General features: G+C 38.7%; 1 protein-coding gene across 6 annotated transcripts in view; it reads right to left on the bottom strand.

Annotated features, from left to right (window-relative positions):
* Positions 1 to 20792, bottom strand: part of mtmr3 (myotubularin related protein 3) — a 95759-nt gene that overhangs the window by 6332 nt on the left and 68635 nt on the right. For 5 of the 6 annotated variants that reach the window (XM_055655643.1, XM_055655645.1, XM_055655642.1 and 2 more), the window contains 8 exons: positions 18989 to 19100; positions 18474 to 18672; positions 18154 to 18339; positions 17901 to 18071; positions 17199 to 17344; positions 9593 to 11051; positions 3169 to 3279; positions 925 to 1013 (listed from right to left, as the gene is read on the bottom strand). In XM_055655643.1, the coding sequence (XP_055511618.1) occupies positions 925 to 1013; positions 3169 to 3279; positions 9593 to 11051; positions 17199 to 17344; positions 17901 to 18071; positions 18154 to 18339; positions 18474 to 18672; positions 18989 to 19100 (2473 nt within the window). Of the gene's footprint in view, positions 1 to 924; positions 1014 to 2587; positions 3280 to 9592; positions 11052 to 17198; positions 17345 to 17900; positions 18072 to 18153; positions 18340 to 18473; positions 18673 to 18988; positions 19101 to 20792 lie in introns of all 6 variants that reach the window. The other variant, XR_008725503.1, reaches the window with a different exon arrangement.

The raw sequence follows: 20792 nt of genomic DNA, 5'->3' as shown, positions 1-20792 counted from the left end.
AGCAGGAATGTAGCTGGGGTTAAACTAAAAAGGGCAATGGTGCGATATTTTCCTTAAATCCGATTGAAACATTATAACAGTGTGGGATGTTTCTCCAAGCAAGCAGTTTTGTAACGGCTGTAAACATACATGGTGATCATTTTGTTAATCTACTTGATGTAGATTCCCTCCAATCAAACCATGTCTAATTTGACACTAAGATAGACACAAAAAGGTGGAGTAACTCAGTGGGACAGGCAGCATCTCTGGAGAGAAGGAATGGGTGACGTTTTGGGTTGAGACCGTTCTTCAAACCCATTCCTTCTCTCCATAGATGCTGCCTGTCCCGCTGAGTTACTCCAGCTTTTTGTGTCTATCTTCGGTTTAAACCAGCATCGGCCGTTCCTTCTTACACATCTAATTTGACACTATCATTTTGGGGAAAAACTGTTAACTGCAATTTTTGACAATGTGGAAACCTGCAGTGATCAAAATAAAATGGCTAAAGAATCAAGACAATTATAAGTTTAATTTCACCTGCATAAATATCAAACCAGTGGATACCAAAAGAGTAGTAGATATGCTGAAATTACAGATTCTTAGAGGATTTATTCCTTATATAAAATTAGACCCAGCTATAAAAATAATTATGTTGACAAAAGCATGAAAATCATCATAAGAATTGAATGCTGGTTGCAAATGATGCAGTGCAAAATGTATGATTAATAATATTTTCATCTGGTGCCATGAATTTTCCAAGCCGTGGATTATTTTTGAACGTGTATAAAATAAGTGAAATTTTGCTGCACTTTGTTTCAATATGTCACATCTGTGTTTTCATGACATTACAAAATAATTATATAACCAAAAAAAAAAAGTTCTGAAAATAAGACTAGGCAAAAGAGAACATTTAGTTACACTGACATTTCTTTCTCAGCGTAGTACCTGCAATGGTGTTTTCTGCTAGCTAGCCAAAATCGACTTTCACAACCATAGCACTGTGGAGCCAAATGATCAGGATACCATCGAGTTACCTAAGAAGAGATATTGTTAATCCAAGAATGCATGGGCCAAGATAACAGCGCCATTCCAAATTTTCAAGTGTTGTATATACTTTTGGAGCTTCTAGTTTCTCAAAAATTCTTCGCCTAATCATGACATAAATTATTATCTTGTGGAAAATCTAAATTAACATTGCTCTTCAAACACATGCAAATATAGTTAAAGTTCTATGAAAATGCTGTGGACATTATTAGACAGTGTTGACATTCAAATTTCCAACTTGAAAATGTGAATATCAATGAATATCAGTCTCTACAATAATAACTCAATTAAAGAAAATTGATTGAGAAAACAAAATATATTCAATGAACAACCAAACATACCAGAGTAACATAAAAGTGAAAGTGAGAGAAGAGCAACTGAACTGGTTATAAACAAAAACTCAAAAACTTACAATGATAATAGAAAACTTCAGGCATTACAAACCAACAAGTCATGATAAAAAGTAATCAATCGAAAAATTAACTTTGCTGCTCTTTCCACAGATGCTACCAGACCTATTACGTGTTTCTTTGTTTCTGTTTATACTCTTCTGTTTGTCAGATTCATTACCTGGATAGGGAGCTGGCAGCCTGTTCTATAAAGAGAGATTCGTATGACTGGGCTACATTCCCTAGATTTTAAAATGAATGAGATGTGACATTAAAGCACACAGGATCTTTGAGACTTGTCAGGGTAAATGAGTATTCCCTGGCTGAGGTGTCTAGAAACATAAATCAGTCTCAAAATAAGGGGTTGGTTTTCAGGTTTGAGATGAGAAGACATTCTTTCTCAATCCTGGGAGCCTGTGGCAGCTCAGATGACGAAAAAGTTCAAAACAGATTTTTGGATTGGGAAATAAAGAATTAGTACAAAAAAAAATGGTGCTGAGGTAAAAGATCAACCAAAATCTCATTGAATGGCATAGCACAAAGCTCAATGTCGTTCTTTTAGTTATCACGTTGGCAATTTAGTTCTGGTTAATGCAATAACTGGGGATCTTTGCAAGCAAGAAACTGCGGCACAACTTAAACCATGCAGAATAACACAACTCCAATTTATAACATAATTTAAAACAATTAAATTTAAACATCAAATTTGAACAATTTAAAACATATGAAAATAAGCAGTGTTGACAGATCAATTTCCTATTCTCAATAAATTGGTGATCGTGAGCAAATGGATTCAGGAAATGACATTTGTGCCACTAATATTGGGCTTTCCTTTTCATTAACTTTCCCAATATCAATTTTCCAAAACCTTGCTCATGTTCCATTAAAAATGTACATGTCCCGACATATCTTGAATTGTACTATATTTTCATTCTAAAACCATCAAGACAGTAATAATTTACTTCTAATATATAGGTACGAACTACCAAGTTAAAACCTACCATTGTGTCGTTCACAGTACAATTCAATTAGTTGAAGCTTAAATGCAATGACATCATATTTTTTCCAGGAACGACTGTCAGTCTGAATGTAAATATAATCCCTTTAAAAATTAATCCAGTTTGCGAATGGGACTAATAGCCTTATTTCAGGAAAATATCCAAATTCTCACCCACCTTTATATCGTGACTTCATTGTAGATTTTTCAAATAGGTCAAAAACAATTTGGTACAGCTGATGATCTGAGTAAACTCTGGGACTGAATTAACTTCACAATCGTCCTAAAATTCTGACTTCTGTGTTGTCTTCATTGCACAATACATGCTTAAGCTGGCAGATAGTATTCTTCTGTGGTAATAAAGCTGTCCCTGGCCTTTTTCACTTTTTCCTTAATTCACTCTTTTCATCGATTTCTTGACCACTCTCATTCTCTTGTAGTCTATTCTTTCTTCTTCAACTTCTGTAACAGTTCTCAAACTCTTAATGAATATTTTAATAGACTACAGCACTAATACTACCTACAGCTCCTCAATCTGGAAAAGTTCATATCCAAAATTTCCCTTATATACATTGGCCACCACCTATATCTAACCGCCAGCATGGCCACGATTTGGGTTCGCTCTGCATCACACGAAAAGTCACGGTGTTGATATTCTTTTTTCCTCAAGTAACTTTTGATACAATAGTACATTTCGATATGAATTCATCGTTAAAATTCTGGGTAGTTTCTAGCATTTGTTGAAGCTGTATTTCTCACCTCTGTGTCCTGTTTCTCCACTTGTTCCCAACTAGTTTCGGAGAATATTTCCGTGCTACAGCGAGATAAGCAATTTTGATCCATATTACTCTCAGAGTCTGGGATAGAGGTCTAATTATAGATAAAGAAAGGTATAATATAATCAATATTTAAACATATAATGCTTACCCAACATCTTAAAATGACATCAACATTAAAATATTGTTGTTCAATGATTCAAACAGGCCCAGTGTTATATTCCTATCTGTTTTATTCCTATGTGCTTGTGACTTCAAAGAGCATAACTTTATTTTGCAGCAAAATAATGTAACAGAGCTTTGAACTCAAGGAGTTTTTCACAAATAGCATGTTTTATGGAATAGAAATCAGTAGAATCTTGCAAAAAAAACAACAATTACGTTATGTTCTTAAACACAAATTAATAAATCCAGAGAATGTCAAAATAAGCACAGAAGCAGACATTTTGGTAGACTGTTCAGCTCTTTCTTTGTGAAATCATACATTCTGTTAGTTAATAAATCTGTGCCTCCCAAGTCTTTTCTGGAGGTTCAGTGAAAATATATTTCACTTTGTTGGAAGAAAATAATTTGATCTGTTTTGTACAAATACAAGATGGATTCTGATTACTTTGCTAAAATCTGAAATAGCTGTTTAGAGACAGTTGATATGATTTTTAGGTGCTGAGTGACAAAAAGAGACACAAAGTGCAGGAATAACTCATCGGATCAGGCAGCATCTCAGAGGAATATGGATAGGTGACATTTGCATTCGGGACCCTTCTTCAGACTTTCACATATTACTCAAGATAATTTTCTTTCCATCATTTCTTCCATATTACACATTTCTGAAGATGGTGTTTTGTATGTTAAAATTCCATCTGCCTTATTCATGTTGATTCTACCTTTGTTAGAATGTGAGGGAGCGCTGGTAGGCTATTTGGCTGCGGATGCTGTTGCATGCAAGGTATCCCCTACGGCACAGTGGCAGCAGTAGAGCTGCTGCCTTACAGCACCAGAGACCAGGGTGCAATCCTAACTATGGGTGCAGTCTGTACAGAGTTTATATGTTCACCCTGTGACTGTATGGGTTTTCTAAGGGGTGAACTGGTTTCCTCCCACATTCCAAAAATTTGCAGGCTTATAGGTTAATTGGCTTCAGTAAATTAACCCCAGTGTGTAGGATAGAACTAATGTATGGGTGATTGTTGGTCGGCGTGGAGTCGATGGGCCGAAGGGCCTGTTTCCACACTGTATCTTTAAACTAAACTACCCTCATCTGATGCCCACGTACATACATATTTTGATACAGTGATCATAGCATTGACGAATGAGGCACCTATTAGGTGCTTGCGATTCTTAATCAATACACGTGCAAAAGCAACATTCCCAACTGCTTGGTTGAAATCAAACCTGCAAATGTTCAGAGGTCGAACTGTCAATTTTACACATCGAATATTTCAATATTAGATTTAATTAGAGCCACAAATAATTTTCTTAAGTTGTAATAGAGAATCAGGTTTTAAATATCATTCGAGGCAATGTGAAGTTTCATTTCAGATTTCCAATATTATTAATAAAATTAAAGATGACTGACAGATAAGCATGGAATGCTTTATGCATTGGCAGAAACTCTGCACTATCAGACCCCATGGGATCCAGCCCTATCACCTTGTACAGGGCTTTCAATTGCCTATATCTGGAAGCAGGCTCAGGCTGCTGTCATTATGGATGTCTACATCAACATTCAATGAGGTTTCATAGAAGTCGTAGTTATCCGTCCTGCAAAAGCACCTTATCCATCCTGGCAATCTAACACGGAACAGTGGTATCATAAGGCATGTGAACTGCTGTTTACACTCATGAAACAATTGCCCTCCTATCACTACCACTCCGCCAGTGACTTAACTGTTAACAATTACTCCACCATGCCTGAAATGCATGAGGTAATCCACTCAACCAAACCTTCATTTCTATCCCCTGAAAGTGGTCTTATGCCATATTGATGAAAAGATCAAATATTAGAGGGCATAGCTTTAAGGTGAGGGGCAACGTTTAAAGGAGATATGTGGGGCAATTATTTTTTCTCCCATGCCGAGTGTGGTGAGTGCCTGGAATGGGCTGACGGGGTTGCTAGTTTAGGCAGACACCATAATGGCATTTAAGATAATTTTGGATAGGCATATGAATATTCAGGGAATGGAGGGTTATTTGCAGGTAGATAAGCAATGGTCTTGGCATCATGTTCTCCGCAGACAATATGGGCTGAAGGGTGTGTTCTTGTGTTGTACTGTTCTACTGAGCTGTAGGTCCAAACGCAGCACTGAGTAAGAGCATTGATAAAGGCAAAGGCTCATAAAAGATAGACACCAAATGATGCACAGGAATGATAATTTTATACCATGTGGGACAGGATGTCATTTATAAAATATGGGTTGGATATGATTTGTATAAAATTATACTGTGGCAAGAGGTTGATATTCAAATTAGTAACAGAGCAAAGATTAGGTTTAGGAATTTGGTGATTGGTGAATTTAATGGTACTCTAGTCAGAAAGTTGTGCCAAAGTCTAGCCAGAGAAGGATTTTCCAAGCTACTGCTTCTCAGCGCTTACTGTAATTTGTGGCAGTCTGTGGCCTCATGACAAGGCCATGCCGTATGCAGCTGGCTATCATAAATCTTGATGCCAGTTTAATGAGCATCACAATGCACTTACATAATGGATGAAACAATGGAAACACTTTTTTTTAATATGGCAGGAGTCTGTTAACATCACAGTTTATGTATCATACCAGTTTAGTTTATGTTGTGTGCACACTAGCTAAATACATGCCAAGTAATTAGAAAAGGGCCCAGGTTGATCAATGTTCATCATTTGGTTTGTGTGGTGACTCCAAGGCAGATGGTGCAGCAGACTCCTGCAGGTGAAGGAGCATTTCCTGCACAATAACCTGCATGATTTGCTGCCTTTGGATCACCAACAGCTGGATGTTGAGGGAATGAAATAGCTATTGGCTCCAATGTTTTCAGAATTGACATATGCTGCCTTAAAATATGTGTGTGTGTATCACTGGTGACTTTCACCATGGGTAAACATTGTATTTCAAGGAGAAACCTGCAAGCATTGAAGTCAGTGTAAAGATCTTCAGTAGGTATCAGAACATTCTTTAGACTTTAAAATGAGGAAGAATACACCAAGTGCTCATACAATCATAACAGCTGCTGGAAATGAAAGGATAACCATTGATAAAGTTCAAAGCAGATTTTCAATAAGCACATATACAAAACTGATTTTAATTATTAATCAGCAATTATGCAGCATGCTTGGGTTGATACATACAATTTGTGAAGGAATAGTTGACTCTGAAGGTAACAATAGTGTGGATGAGGATTTTCATTTTATTAATTTATCATAAGAATTCAAGCAACTGATGCAACGTTAAGTAAACAAAATTATTATTTTTAAATTAAACCTCACACAACTTCGTTCAATCAACATTTTCTTTGTTTTATGATGAAATACGGGCAATTTAAAATATCTATTACTATTTTACAATACACAAATGCTAAATTGAATGAATAATTATAATAATTATCCATTTTGAAATTTTTACGTGCAAATGTTAGTTTTATAGCACAAGTCATTCATTTTATGCTGTATAACTTCTTAATGACTATACACAAAAGCAATTAAGATGTTTAGGGTGTAGCTTGTTCCAAAATATGCTACAAAATTCTGACCAGAGATTGCTGCTATTGTAAACATTTCAGATGGACATCAATTAAAACGTCAGTATTTTTAATTACCCACAATCAACAAAATAATTATAATACATAGTGCACCATCATTTACATACAGCAATCCAATGAAAATATTACCACAAATTACCATTAGCTCCTCATTGAAGTATTTAAATTACTAAAACTTTAAAAAAATTAGATTTTTCTTTGTACATTTATCTTTTTCCATTTTTTCCAAATGCTATACTATAGCTGATTTTACAGAACTGAAATCACATGCAGCACGTAAGAAAACACCTTGGAACTTCAGGCTGTTTAATGGAAAAATTCCAATGACCTGAAATAATTTCAGCTGGGGAAACATTCAACATACAGCATAGTTTCAATATTCCGTAGTCTGTATTGAACTGTTCTCCAGATGTGGTGACCAATTTAAATCCAGCTTCTTGCCATTTGAAAAATCAGGCTGAGAACAATAATCTTTGGTGAATTCTATTGTTGCATTAAATTTCAGATCATACACATTACAAGAATAGGGGATCAATCATCTTCTTATCCAAGATTAATCAATCAAGTTTGGCGCGTTAGAAAGATCTCACAAATAAAGGAGCCAATTTACTTGTTTGAATTAAGTTAACTTTGTCTTCCACTATCTTGCATGAGGCCTTTCTCAGAAATTTTGTATGAATACCACTTGAGGAAAGCAGTTTCTAAGTTTTGATTTAAAATGATAAGGGTCATGATATAAGGCTGTTATTGCAAGTGTATTAATTAAATAAACTCTGTTCACAGTGTACTTTTTGTCACAGTACTTAAATACCTTGATCCTGTTGCTTTGTTTGAATAATTAATCTGTTGCATGTCACAATTCTTTCACAACAATTTGTATTGATGTGGCATGGTGAATGCGGAAAAATGTACCTGGATGCCTCATGAAGAAAAGAACAGGAGATGAAAGCGTAGTGAGGTGAAAATGTCAAAGATATCGGCAGTAAAAGTAGAACTGAAAGTCAGCTGCTCCTATCTGGAACCCAGCTCCATGCCACTGGGTAAATTTCTTGCAAGGCAAGAAATATCTGTGTAGGGTACGTTATGAAGACAATCAAATTTGTACAAGTGAAACCAAATGAATATAGAATTAATATAGAAATACCCAATGCCATTAAATCTAATCCAAGGGACAGTACAAACATCTATTTAGAAAAGCAAACTTGGAAATCTGGATTGCTAATTAAACCACAACTTGACCACTATGTATAGTTCTCGTCACTGCATTACTGGAAAGATATGACAGCACTGATTAGAGGGCAGCATGCACAGGAGATCTTCAAAGACATTGGCAAGGCGGGATAATTCTAACTGCAAAATACAATTGGGTAAACCAGGGGCATTTCCTTTATAAAGGAGAATGAGGGCAGACCACATTGAGGTGCATATCTTTTGGCAATGAGGTAAAAAATCAAACAACATTAAATTAAATGAATTGGCTAAAACAGTGGAGGGGAGAGGAGGAACTGTTTTTGCACCCAAAGGACAGTGGGTATTTTGGAAGTCAATATCGTAAGTTGCAGACACAGAGATACCTATCTCATTTTGTTTCCCTGCAGTCAAACGTATAATAAAAAATGACAAAAACACACAATCAACACATCCACCACAGTCAGCTCACCAAACACCTCCTCACTGTGATGTAAGGCAAAATCTTAAAGTCTCTGTCTCTTCCCTCTTTGTTCTCCCTCTGCGCCGAGGCGATCCAAGCTCCAGATGTTGTGACCCCACCGGGTGATGGTAAATCCCGCCGCTCAACCGTGCTCCGCGAACAGGCCAGTTCAAACTTCGCGGGTGGTCGCTGCCGTTGCCACAGCTCCGAGGCTGAGTCGGGTCTCCGCTGCCGCTGCCACGGTTCTGGGGCCGAGTCGGGTCTCCGCTGCCGCTGCCGCCGCCACAGCTCCGAGGCCAAGTCGAGGCTCTGTTGCCGCTGCCGCTGCCGCAGCTCCGAGGCCACCAGCTCCGCCATTAGGCCTCGGCGCAGACGGAGACGGGGACGGGGAATACGACAGAAAAAAAGTCGCATCCCCCGAAGGAAGATACCAAACATGTTTCTCCCACCCCACCACCACACGTACACAACTTAATAAAACAAAACAAAATTAACTAAAACATGACAAAGGAACAAAAAGAAAGAAAAAAAAAACAGACAGCCTGCAAGTGGGCCGCAGCTGTTAAGCCAGCGGCGCCATCTTGAATCTTGAAGTACTTAATCAGTACTTTAAAGTACTTGGATATGTACTTAATGAGTTCTTAATGACCTGTGTGTCCATGGACCCGGGGCTGGAAGATGGAATCTGGATGGGTAATTATTTATTGTGTAAGATAGACATGACGAGCTAAATAGCTTCCTTCTGTGTTGTAAACTATATATGATTCAATAATTCATCCCATCCTTTGTTGTACTTGCTAATCATTGACGAATAGCTGAAAGTGTGAAAAGTCTCAAACAAATAATGAGCTAGATGTCACACAATTTGACCAGTGCAGCAGCCACAATGTACAAATGAGAGCCTTCACGATTATAATTACAGTGAAAAAAGTGTTTGTCAACTTGGTCATAAAAGAACAAAAAACAAAACTGTTGTATGCATAATTAACAATCAGAATATATGAAAACTGAAATGTCCTTTACTTACCACTTCATCACTAAAATCTCCATTAAATCGCAGAGATGAATTGCTAAAATGCTGACATTCCAGCCTGCTCCACAGTTCTTGTACCTGTTTTTTCAAAGTTTCTACTTCTTGTTGATGCCCTGACTCCATCTGACGGAGTCGCTGTTGAATAACGTCACTGTACGTGGCTAGTCCATCGTCATCTAAGTGGCTTCGCGCAGGTTGATCTGGGCTTGTTATTGGCTGCTGTTTTCCAGAATAGTATTGAGGCCACTTGAACTGGGGGTTCCTAAAATGGCCAGATGGAAACTGCAAAGAACTGCAACTCGCTGCAGAAACTTGTCTACTTAAAACCATTTTCCCCCTTCCTTCATCTCCATTCATACAGAGTCCATTAGCTGTGATATTTCTTTGAACACCACTCCCAAAATCCACTGCTTTCTCGATTATTGTATTTTCATTACTCTCTTCTCCATTTGGAGTAAATCCATCCTTACATTCATCGAATGACAAGGCACAAGGAGGAGGCTGTGTACTCTGGACGCTTTTAACCAAAGTCCTATTTGCATCGGATGATCTCAATTTCACTACCGTGTCCTGGTTTTCAGGCAAAAACGGAGAAAAATCATCAGAGTCTGTAATAGGTAGCAAGGTACCATTGGCCCTAGTATTCAAATAAAGTTTATTAGAGTAGGTTTGTGGCACATCCTGCTTTGCTCCATCTTCTGTTAACGTTTCTGTAGAACTTTCCAACGTAGATATTTTCTCCTCCAGATTGTCTGTAGCAAATAATTGTGGTAAGCAAGGTTGTGGTGTAGTAAAGTGACTTTCTGGTTCAACGTTTGAGTCAACAAAATCCTCTACTGCAACAAATGGATTTGTATAGCTTGGTAGGCCATCAGCTGGAACATCTCTTACACAAGGTAGCATTTGAATATGATTAATGGACTCCAAAAAGTTCTCCTGAGTCTCTTCATCTGAGCTTGTAACAAGCCCAGATTCAGGCTCAGCATCTTTCATTTCATTAATTGCTAACGTTTCTGAAGAGTCCGTGACAAAAGTTACCAACTGGTTACTCAGGCCAGAATCAAGCTCACTTTCACTACCTAATACGTTTACTTCTTGTTTTACTTCTATTACTGTTACTTCCTTTGATTGTTCCCTCAACCCACCATCCTCTTTAGAAGCTTCTTGTAAAATATTCTCTATTTGACCTTCCCCAACACCAGCAGCCACAGAAAGTTCGGCTCCTAATGGATTCTTTCCCAGTTTTCCCAATTCCAGTGCTTCATTGCTGAAGGAATCATCTAGTCCATTCCCATCCATCAATTCTCCAAATCCAACACTATTAAGTTCCAATGACTTGCGATGCTCCTGCCATTTGTCATTTAGGCTTGGATCGCTGGAGCGTCGATTTGCCGTAGGCCCAGGATTATCACAAACAGTTGTCAGGTTGTCAAATGATCTTGTCTTTGGTAACCTGTTTGCAAAAAGAAAGGTGTCAGAAAGAGAGCACTACTAAATATATCAATATACCCACTATTCCACTTGCCAGAATAAGGCAAGATTAACTATTCTGGTGCAGTTCACACTCCTAAAAACTGTATTCAGTTGGTTAGTAAACTTCAAAATAGAAATAACACCCATGCCATGTTTAGCATTTTTGTTTAAATCACCTTGCATACAAACAGCTGTAATCTATTTGTCATTTTGTCTGAAGGCAAATCTCACAACTTAATAGTTGGCAAGTCAAGAGTACAAAAAATGAAATATTAAATGAAGTGTATAGCAACAAGTGATATTCTCCAGGGACGCATCCTGGAGGCTCAAGTTTCACATGGATGAAGAAGTAGAGTTGTAGATCTAAGTTGACAAACAGCATTTTGTTATTGGTGAATGTGAATAGTGGAGATGGGAGCAGGTGAAACTAACAAACGTGTAAAGTTGCAGACATCCCTTTGGACGCAAGAAAAATAGAATATTACCTGGAGGATGAGAAATTAGTCATTACTGAGGAGTTCACGTACAGGAATCATTAAAAGCTGGCGGAAAGGAATAAACAGCAATCAAAGAGGCCAATAAAACATAGTCATCATTTCAAACAAACTGAAATACAAAGGAGAAGAATCCTTCTTTTTGTTGTACAGAGGCATACTCAGAGTCCATCAGGGCGCTGAATTTAGTTTGGGCATCACAACTTAGGAGGGGCATAGATTGCAAAGAATGCATTGCAGATTATTCATCAGAAGGATATTAAGCTTGGAATGATAGACCATGGGTACAAATGAGTGAACTTGTCATATAAAAGACTCAGTGGTATTTATTTGAAATACTTTAAGATTTGATGCCGCAGCTATGAAGAAATTACTTCTGCTTTTTGAAGGAAAATTAACAGTGAAACCAAACCTTAAAAATGTAGAGAGACCAATTCAGTAGCAAAATTGGAAGCACCTTTATTATCGAAAGAATAATCGTAGTCTGTAACTTTTTAAACTTGGATATACAACACTATTTTTCTTCATCCACGCAATTAGTATGGTGAATAGTTTACCTGTTCCCATTTCAACCAATCCAAAAAAACTGTGAATCCTAGTGCAAATAGCTTTCAAAACTGATGAAATTACGTAAAGTGAACAAGCAGACAGGGTGGGCAGTTGGCTAAGAAACTGATATTGTTAACCTAAATTCACAGAGGTAATTGGAAATAAGTCTTGCTACAATTAGTTGGGGATTTGACGAGATGAATTCGGCAAGCCGTTTATCATTTTTGTCTCCTTATCAAAGTAATGATAATACTTTCTTTAGAAGCAGTGCAAGATAGGTTGACTTCTGAGGAGAAAGTTGAGTAGATTTGAATTTTATCCAAGTGAGAAGAATGTAAGGTGATCTTGGAGTTTACTGGGTAGGTGCCAAGATAGAGTTTCTCCAGGTGGAGAAGTTCAGAAATCTCAATAATGGATTGCTCACTTAGCACTGAGATGAGGAAACAAAATCCTTCATTTGTGAAGCTTTCGAATCTTCTTCTGCAAAGGATGTGGATGCTCAGCCATCAAGAATATCAATGATTCTTAGGTAAATGGAATTCATCAACTTCAGAGCAGGTAAATGGAATTGATTTATTTATTTACGGACACTAAATGGCAGACGATTATGGGTCCATATGGCCTATTTCTCTTTATATCATTATTTTCTGTGAAGAATACGAAACATAATAAATCTTATAGTTACTGGGTAATCTCGTATTCTTGCATGGTTACATCATTTTTTTCCTGCCATTCAGTAATCCCACAGGTAAATTACATCAGTTTAATTTTCACAACATAAAAGTGAAAACATGGTAGCTCAGAATAAGATCTCAGGTTTAGAGGTGGAATGGAGTTCAAAGAGTTAAAGGAAATGGATGAAATAGATTATAAAATGGGTTTTCATCATTGGCAACGAGGCTCAAATCCAATACAGGTGCACAACCTTTTATCCGAAGTTCCAAATAACGAAAACCTCCGAATAGCGACATTTTTTCAGTCCTTGAAGAAAGGTCCTTGAAGACGTTCACCGAGGGCGGCCCGCAGAGGTGACAGCGGAACCTCCGGTCGGTCCTCGAAGAAAGGGGAACTAAATCCCCATTCATAAAAGAGAAGGTGAGGGTATATTGCGCGGGAGGGTTAATAATTGACAATCTGCTGCTGCCTGCCCGCTGAGTTAAAAAGTTCACACGGTAGACTCACGATACACAGTGTATCGTGAGTCTTGCATGAGAACTTTTTAACTCAGCGGGCAGGCAGCAGCAGATTGTCGCTCCCTTAAGTTTCACCCCACCTACACCCCTCTGCTTCCAGGCCATGTGTGTGACCCCTTCCCTCCCCTCTCCAGCTCCCCGCCCATTGCACCGGCGCGGGGGCTTTGCACTGCCTTCACGTCGGAGCCAGTGCCAGTCACCGGAGACGTCAGGACCAACGGGACACCGGCCCCCATGCCCACTGCAAGCACGGAGATCCCAGAGACCCACAGCCAGCAGCAGCCCAGCCTCGCTCCAACTACAGAGGAACACGCTCCCCGTAGGGACCGAAGCTGATGGTGTGCAAGGTGCGTCTTGGTCTTGAGGTTGCGGATGAGGGGGCGCAGCTCGGGCTGTGACGTCTCCGGCCAACCCCTGTACAGGAGCTGAGACTGGGAACTGTGGGGTTGTTTGCAGTTGCAGAGGGAGGGGGCAAGGGCGGTACAGTTCCCAGTCTCAGCTCCAGTCCAGAGGGGTGACTGGAGACATCAGGACCAACGGGACACCGACTGCAAGCACGGAGATCCCGGAGACTCACAGCCAGCAGCAACTCTAGCCCAGCCCCGCTCCAACTCCAAAGGAACCCGGGTTGCGGATGAGGGGGCGCAGCTCGGGCTGTAGGCGAAGTGCCACTTGTCGCTGTAGCGGCGCATCGGGGAGCGGGTTCTGGTGGTCCTGACGTCTCTCAGCTCCTGGCCAGGGGGGTGGCCGGAGATGTCAGGACCAACAAGAACCTGCTCCCCGATGCGCCGCTACAGCGACAAGTGGCAGTTCGCCCACAGCCCGAGCTGCGCCCCCTCATCGGGACACCGACCCCCAGGCCCACTGCAAGCACAGAGATCCCAGAGACTCACAGCCAGCAACAACTCTAGCCCAGCCCCGCTCCAACTCGGGTTGCGGATGAGGGGCCGCAGCTCGGGCTGTGGGCGAACTGCCACTTGTCGCCGTAGCGGCCCATCTTGGAGCGGATTCCTCTGGAGTTGGAGGGACAGGGAGACACAGTGGCTTTTGAGAATGGTGGACAATCACTTCCAAAGTTCTGCCCACACAGTCAGTACACCTCTCCTACACTTGTCTCCCACACTAAGATTATCTCGCAGAGAATGATCCCAGCCTAACCCTCCCTATTCTCTCCTATTCTGCAAGAAAAACTACATTGAAGACTCAAACTCGCGATCGAGTAACTGCCGGGATCGAGGCGCAAACTCGCGACCTTGCGGATACGAGCCGAGCACTGTACCACTGAGCCAGCCGTTAAAATCTACGCTAAAAATCTTCCAATCCGAAAGCCGAAAAATTCTGAATTACGAAAAGTGTCTGGTCCCAAGGCTTTCGGATAAAAGGTTGTGCACCTGTACTATCAACTGGCACATTATCAATTCAGCACAAACTATAGCGCAGAGAAACAGCAAATGATGGGTTTTGATAATTTAAAAAATTGCACTTGTGGAATTCTTCATTCTCTTATGACTTTGATGCGGAGCAAAGGGAGCTTAATTCTACACGAGTCACTCAGCCACATTCTGCAATCTGTATTTTCCCCTTTGCTCTATCTATTGTACTTGAGTTTGACTTGATCGTATATATGTTTGGTATATCTAATCTGTTTGGATAGCATGCAATACAAAGATTTTCACTGTATCTTGGTACACATGATAATAATAAACCTATACCTAGATGTAATTTATGTTGATATTGGGAGTTAAAATTGAAATAGTTCCTTTCCAAGTACAACCTCAATTCATCACCTGAATAAGCAAATAGAAACATGCAGAAATGTTGATTTATAACTGCACCACAACAATATTCCAATTTAAGAGTGATGCATTTTATCAATAAATGCTACAATAAATTAACCCTCTTTCTGGTTTCTTGATTTGTACAATTGTGATCCCTACAAGAAATGGCTTTTAGTAAATGAGGAATGAGCCTAAAAATAAGTTAAAAACTCAAAATAAATTGCTTGCATTTTATTTGCTGTGAACAATGCTAAATGGCTTTCAAACAGTTCTATAAAATGCTCTCAAATTAGCTCACTCCTGCCCTGAACACTATTTTTCAGGTTACGTGATGCATCTGTTGGGGATATTTATTTATTACCAATTGACTGAACAATCTTTTACCCATGAGTGTGCAGGACTGATCATAGTTTCATACCTGTGAAAACAAAATTGCAGATGCAACAATTTCTACAATGCATCAAACAATTATGTGATATTTGTTGCATACATCCAATTCAAAGAAGCAATGACTACTTCATGGAAACATTTTCAAGATAAAATTGGAGATGAGAACATTTCAGGTTATAAGCCACAGGACAAACTCTGTATTTTCGCAATTGATTGAATTGAATTTTTACAATATTAGCCATACAAAAAAAAAAAAAATCAGGATTTTTATTAGATGAAAATATTGACTAGCTATTTCCTTTCAGCTACTACAAAACAAAACAATGTTTTCTAAAAAGCAAGAAGCTTTGCACTCGAGGACCGGCTGAGATTTATGAGACTCGATTCAGGACACACTGAAAGCTAATGGACATGTATTAAAAAAATAAGGCAGCTTATCCAGAAATACATCAAAGTTTAAGAGGTTAGATTGAGGACAGTCCATAAATTAAGCTTATATTCTGGGAGCTGGAACTCTCTGCCACAGAAGATAGTTGAGGCCAGTTCATTGGCTACATTTAAGAGGCAGTTAGATGTGGCCCTTGTGGCTAAAAGGATCAGGGGGTATGGAGAGAGGGCAGGTACAGGATACTGAGTTGGATGATCAGCCATGATCATATTGAATGGCGGTGCAGGCTCGAAGGGCCGATTGGCCTACTCCTGCAACTATTTTCTATGTTTCTATTCCTCTGAACCTACAAGACAATTTTCAAAATTTGAAATATTTGACGCAGTAGTGAGAGAAAGAAATCATTTCTTGAGGTGGAGGATGTCAAATGCAAAGGAACCCAATTTTAAGGCCACAGCTATGCTGTCTCGCTGAAAAAGTACTTTGTCCTCAAAAAAGGTTGTGGAAATCTGGAATTTTCTCAAATGCTATTAGACTAGGTCAGGTGATAGTATCACAAACATGTCTGACATATTTTTGTTCATCAAAGATCATCTGGATCATGGAACAAAGGTGAATAAATGGAGTTAAGCTATGACCTAAACTAAGTGGTTAATAAGCTCATGGATTTAAAAGATCTAGTCCTGTTCAAGCCTTTAAAAAAATGAATTAAAATATTTAAGTACGATGTTTCCATTAGTGGGAGAGTCTAGGACCAGAGGTCATAGCCTCAGAATTAAACAACGTTCTTTTAGGAAGGAGATGAGTCTTTAGTCAGAGGATGGTGAATCTGTGGAAGTCTTTGCCACAGAAGGCTGTGGAGGCCAACTCAGTGGATATATTCAAGGCAGAGATAGATAGATTCTTGATTAGTATGGGTGTCAGAGGTTATGGGGAGAAGACAGGAGAATGAGGTTAGGAGGGAGAGATAGATCAGCCATGATTGAATGTCGGAGTAGACGATAGGCCGAATGTCCTAATTCTACTCCTATCACTTATGATCTTATGATATCGCTACTGTGCTGAAACTTTGAAGATGTATCTTTATTTGTGAACCAAAAAGTCAACCTGATTTTTGAAAAATGGTTTAAAGAACTTGAAAAGTTTTTGTAAACAAGACATCCTTGTAGATCATTACCCAAGTATTCAATCCATAAACAATTCAAACTTACTTCAAATACCATACCAATTTACATGCACTAAATGTAATATGTAAGATATTATCATATATCCCATCTTGTCATCACAATTTTTCTACCCCAAATTCTATGCTGAAATACTCTGCTTGAAGCTCACCTTCCCATTGTCTGATCTTCAGGAATGGACCTTGGAACTGGATAAGGTGCACAGTGGTCATCAGTAGGTGTAGAGGGAGATGAATTGGGGATGTACACTGCATTCCAAAGCATCAAATTCCTTACATGGCACACAGGATGCAGTACCTAATTTAGATGTTCAAGTAGAAACACATTTTCTTTTATGTAAACTTTTTATAATCAAAATTTAAAAGTAAAAACCAATGAACATTTTGCAAAAATGCTTGGTATTCTTCCAAACGTGACATAATAGACGTACAGGAGATATAAAAAGCATTTGATCAACGTTATTCTCAGGCAAGAACATTGTAACCTTTGTCAAGTGTAAGTGTTTAGGATAGAGGTAATGATTCATGTTTCTCCAAATAATTGCCTACTATTCAATACAACTAGTAGCTATGAGTTGTTCACTGGAGTGATTCAAGAAATCACTCCAAACACTCTTCCAGAATTTTTACAAATTAAATAACAAATTTGCAGAAAAAAAGCAAGCAATCCAATATATACCACATTTTACCCTTAATGCAAAGCCATTTGATGCTTTTTTAAAATGTTGCTGAATAATAATTTAATGTAAGAAATCATTTACGTTGCATTAAAATTAATAAAAATTATTGTAAATTCTATGATAATTGCTATTGTTCTACAATCATCCTACAGAGACTGATGGAAACAAACATACAGTTTCAGATTGTGAGCTGTATAGAAGATTTCTAAAGGCTTTGTTGGCAGGCCTCAGTAGTGACCAAACAGAACAGGTTCTTTCCTGAGTGTGTTTCGCTTCACGCTCCTTTGCACTGTTGCACAGGAATGTTCCAAAAAGGCAAGAATATGTATGCTGCACCAATTTAACCTGTAATAAAAATATATGAAATAAATGAATAGCCAATTATGTTGATTAGGTAAACATTAAATGGAAAATTCATTCTACTTACAAGGAATGCTTCATTAAACTCAAATGAACAAGGGAACTGTCTCTGTAACTGGTGGACACAATCCAACCATTGAAGAAACACAGGACAGCGTTCATTAAAATCATCCGAGTTTTCACCATGGCCACACCGATCAGCAAATTTATGACCAAAATCCAGCCATTCCATTTCTACCAGTACCTGAAAGCCCTGTAAAATATGGTGCCAAATAAATCAAGGATTTCTCAATATGTGCACTGCAGAAAACAACATCAACATCGCTTTGTCGCTACTAAAGCCTGTTTGCATATTAAATTCCTACTAAACTTAATGTTTATAAATACCTCAATTGTTCTGTAATAAGGATCCAGCAATAATTTTGATAGAGCCACTATCTGTGGTGTTCTGTCCCAACCATCAGAGCAGTGTACTAAAACCGGTCGCTGGTCTCGATCGACTGCATTGATTACAAGTACTGCTGCTTTTAAGAGCGTGGACAAATGCTGAAGCCACTTGGTACCTTCCAATGCTGATAACCAACTGCTAATTAAAAATCAATCGCGGAAGATATTTCAGATTAATTGATACATGTGGCTACATCAAACAAACAGGACATTAAATGTTACTGTCCTATACCAACATTGTTCACTGTAAACAAATCTCTGCATGTTGTCTTGCCGAGAAAATATTGGAGTTCTCATTATAAATATTTAAAAAAAGATTCACAATGATTTAAAGAGAAAACTTAGTCTCAAAATTAATTTGTGTGCATTTCCTTTTTGATAAACAAATATTTAAAGAATATATTAATATTCCCTAGCTTTTTTAGCAAATCAAAGCAAAGTTAAAAATAACTTACTTTCCAGGGTCTGGCATCTGAGTACAAAGAAATCTCAGTGACTGGAAACTCTTCCGAATGGAATGAATATTAGCCATACCCATGAATACTACTTCGCAGTTGGGGTAATATTCTGAGAGATATATATAACGGAGTATAGTAAGTTACATATTAATAAAGGCAAAAATTCTTTGTAATGCCCATGATTTGAAAAAAGGAAGCAGCCCATTTTCCCCATCTAACTTCAATCAATTTTTAAAGATGGAACATGTTCATGCATTTTCCAGTTCGTGGGTGCATAAAAAACATAAGATTCATACACAAGGATTAACAAGGATGAAAAGCAGGTTAAAAGTATGACAGATGAATGTGTACAGCTTACAGTCCCCAATACTTTCTTTAAGCCGTTGTGTGATCACAATTTGCACCTTTTTAAACAGCTGCAGAAGTATTTTTTTCAGCTTACTTAAGAGACAACTCTAGTTGGAAACAAGCACCTGACCCGCTGAGTTCTTCCAGCAGCTTGTTTTTTGCTCCAAATCCCAGCATCTGTGGTCTCCTGTCTCCAAGAGATATTTTCACTTCTTTTCTGCCTAATGCTATCAATACTCCCAAATGATATATAGTTTCTTTAGACGTAAAGCTGAGGCCTCTACTTCACTGGATTACATTGGGCTGGCGGACATTTGAGGATCTTTCCATTTTGATTCCTGAAATAATTCTAAGTATGTTCCTTTATGACTCTTTGTGGCAGCCTATTCAATATCACACTGACAAATGTCTGGTTATCAACATTTATTTAATTTTAATGAGCATGCACTTAATACTCTCTGTTATCTTTTCATGTTTCCAGTTTCCCACATTCATATACTTTTCAATCTTCTTTAGGATCGTATTTCAGTGTGATAAGCATACATTTCTTTTGTTTCCACACTGCTCTTTCTCAAATAGAGATTTTCATTGTGCCTTACTAATGCCACAGGTGTGGTTTAAACCTCATCTAAATATCACTGATTTTGATGGTCCTGTTTATTATAGAAAGGGAAATAGATTATGACAGTGGCTAGAGAACAGAGTTTGCAGCAAAGCCCACTGTCAAACATTGATTTCTTCATAATATTTAACTGTAGGATTTTATGATGTCCATCTTTGGATGCTGATGCAGTGTGACAATTTAGAGACAGTGATTGAGGTAGAAGTATGGTAGAACAACTACAATGTGTTTGAATGGTGTCACCAAGGGGCAGTACAGAGAGATAGGATCATCCTTCAAACAGGGATCTTGTGGGACACTGAGCAATAGTGTGAGAAATGGGAAGAGAGTAGTTGATTCTCTGGCAATTGCTGATAAGACAGGGAAACCGCTTTTTACCCACCCACAAAGATGACATTGGAGCGGCAATGGAAAGCTGTACATTGGTCAAACTTCTTTTGCCAAGGGGATGTCATTTGTGACACAGGTCATTGTTTCCCACTGCAGCAAATACAGGGCGATGCCTGGAAGGATTCAGGGTTCTGAGCAAGATGGGACAAATTTAGACGGCATCAGCACTTGTAGAAAGGGAGATTGGTGATGGGATGGATGCCCAAAGAATTGGCGAGTCAGAGTTGCTTTTCTGAAGACAGTTAAGGGCCTGTCCCACTGTACGAGGTAATTCAAGAGCTTTCCCGGGTTAAAAAAAAAATCAAACTCGTGGTAAGCACGTAGAATGTACGTAGCGGGTACGTTGGAGCTCGGGACATCTCTTAGCGGCTCGTAACGCTAATGGCAGGTACTCGGGAAATGCGGTAAGCTCGTGAAGAATGTTCAACATGTTGAAAAATG

This window comes from Leucoraja erinacea, chromosome 25 (genome assembly GCF_028641065.1).
Source record: "Leucoraja erinacea ecotype New England chromosome 25, Leri_hhj_1, whole genome shotgun sequence".
NCBI classification, from domain to species: domain Eukaryota; kingdom Metazoa; phylum Chordata; class Chondrichthyes; order Rajiformes; family Rajidae; genus Leucoraja; species Leucoraja erinaceus.
This window is presented reverse-complemented; position numbering and strand designations above follow the sequence as displayed.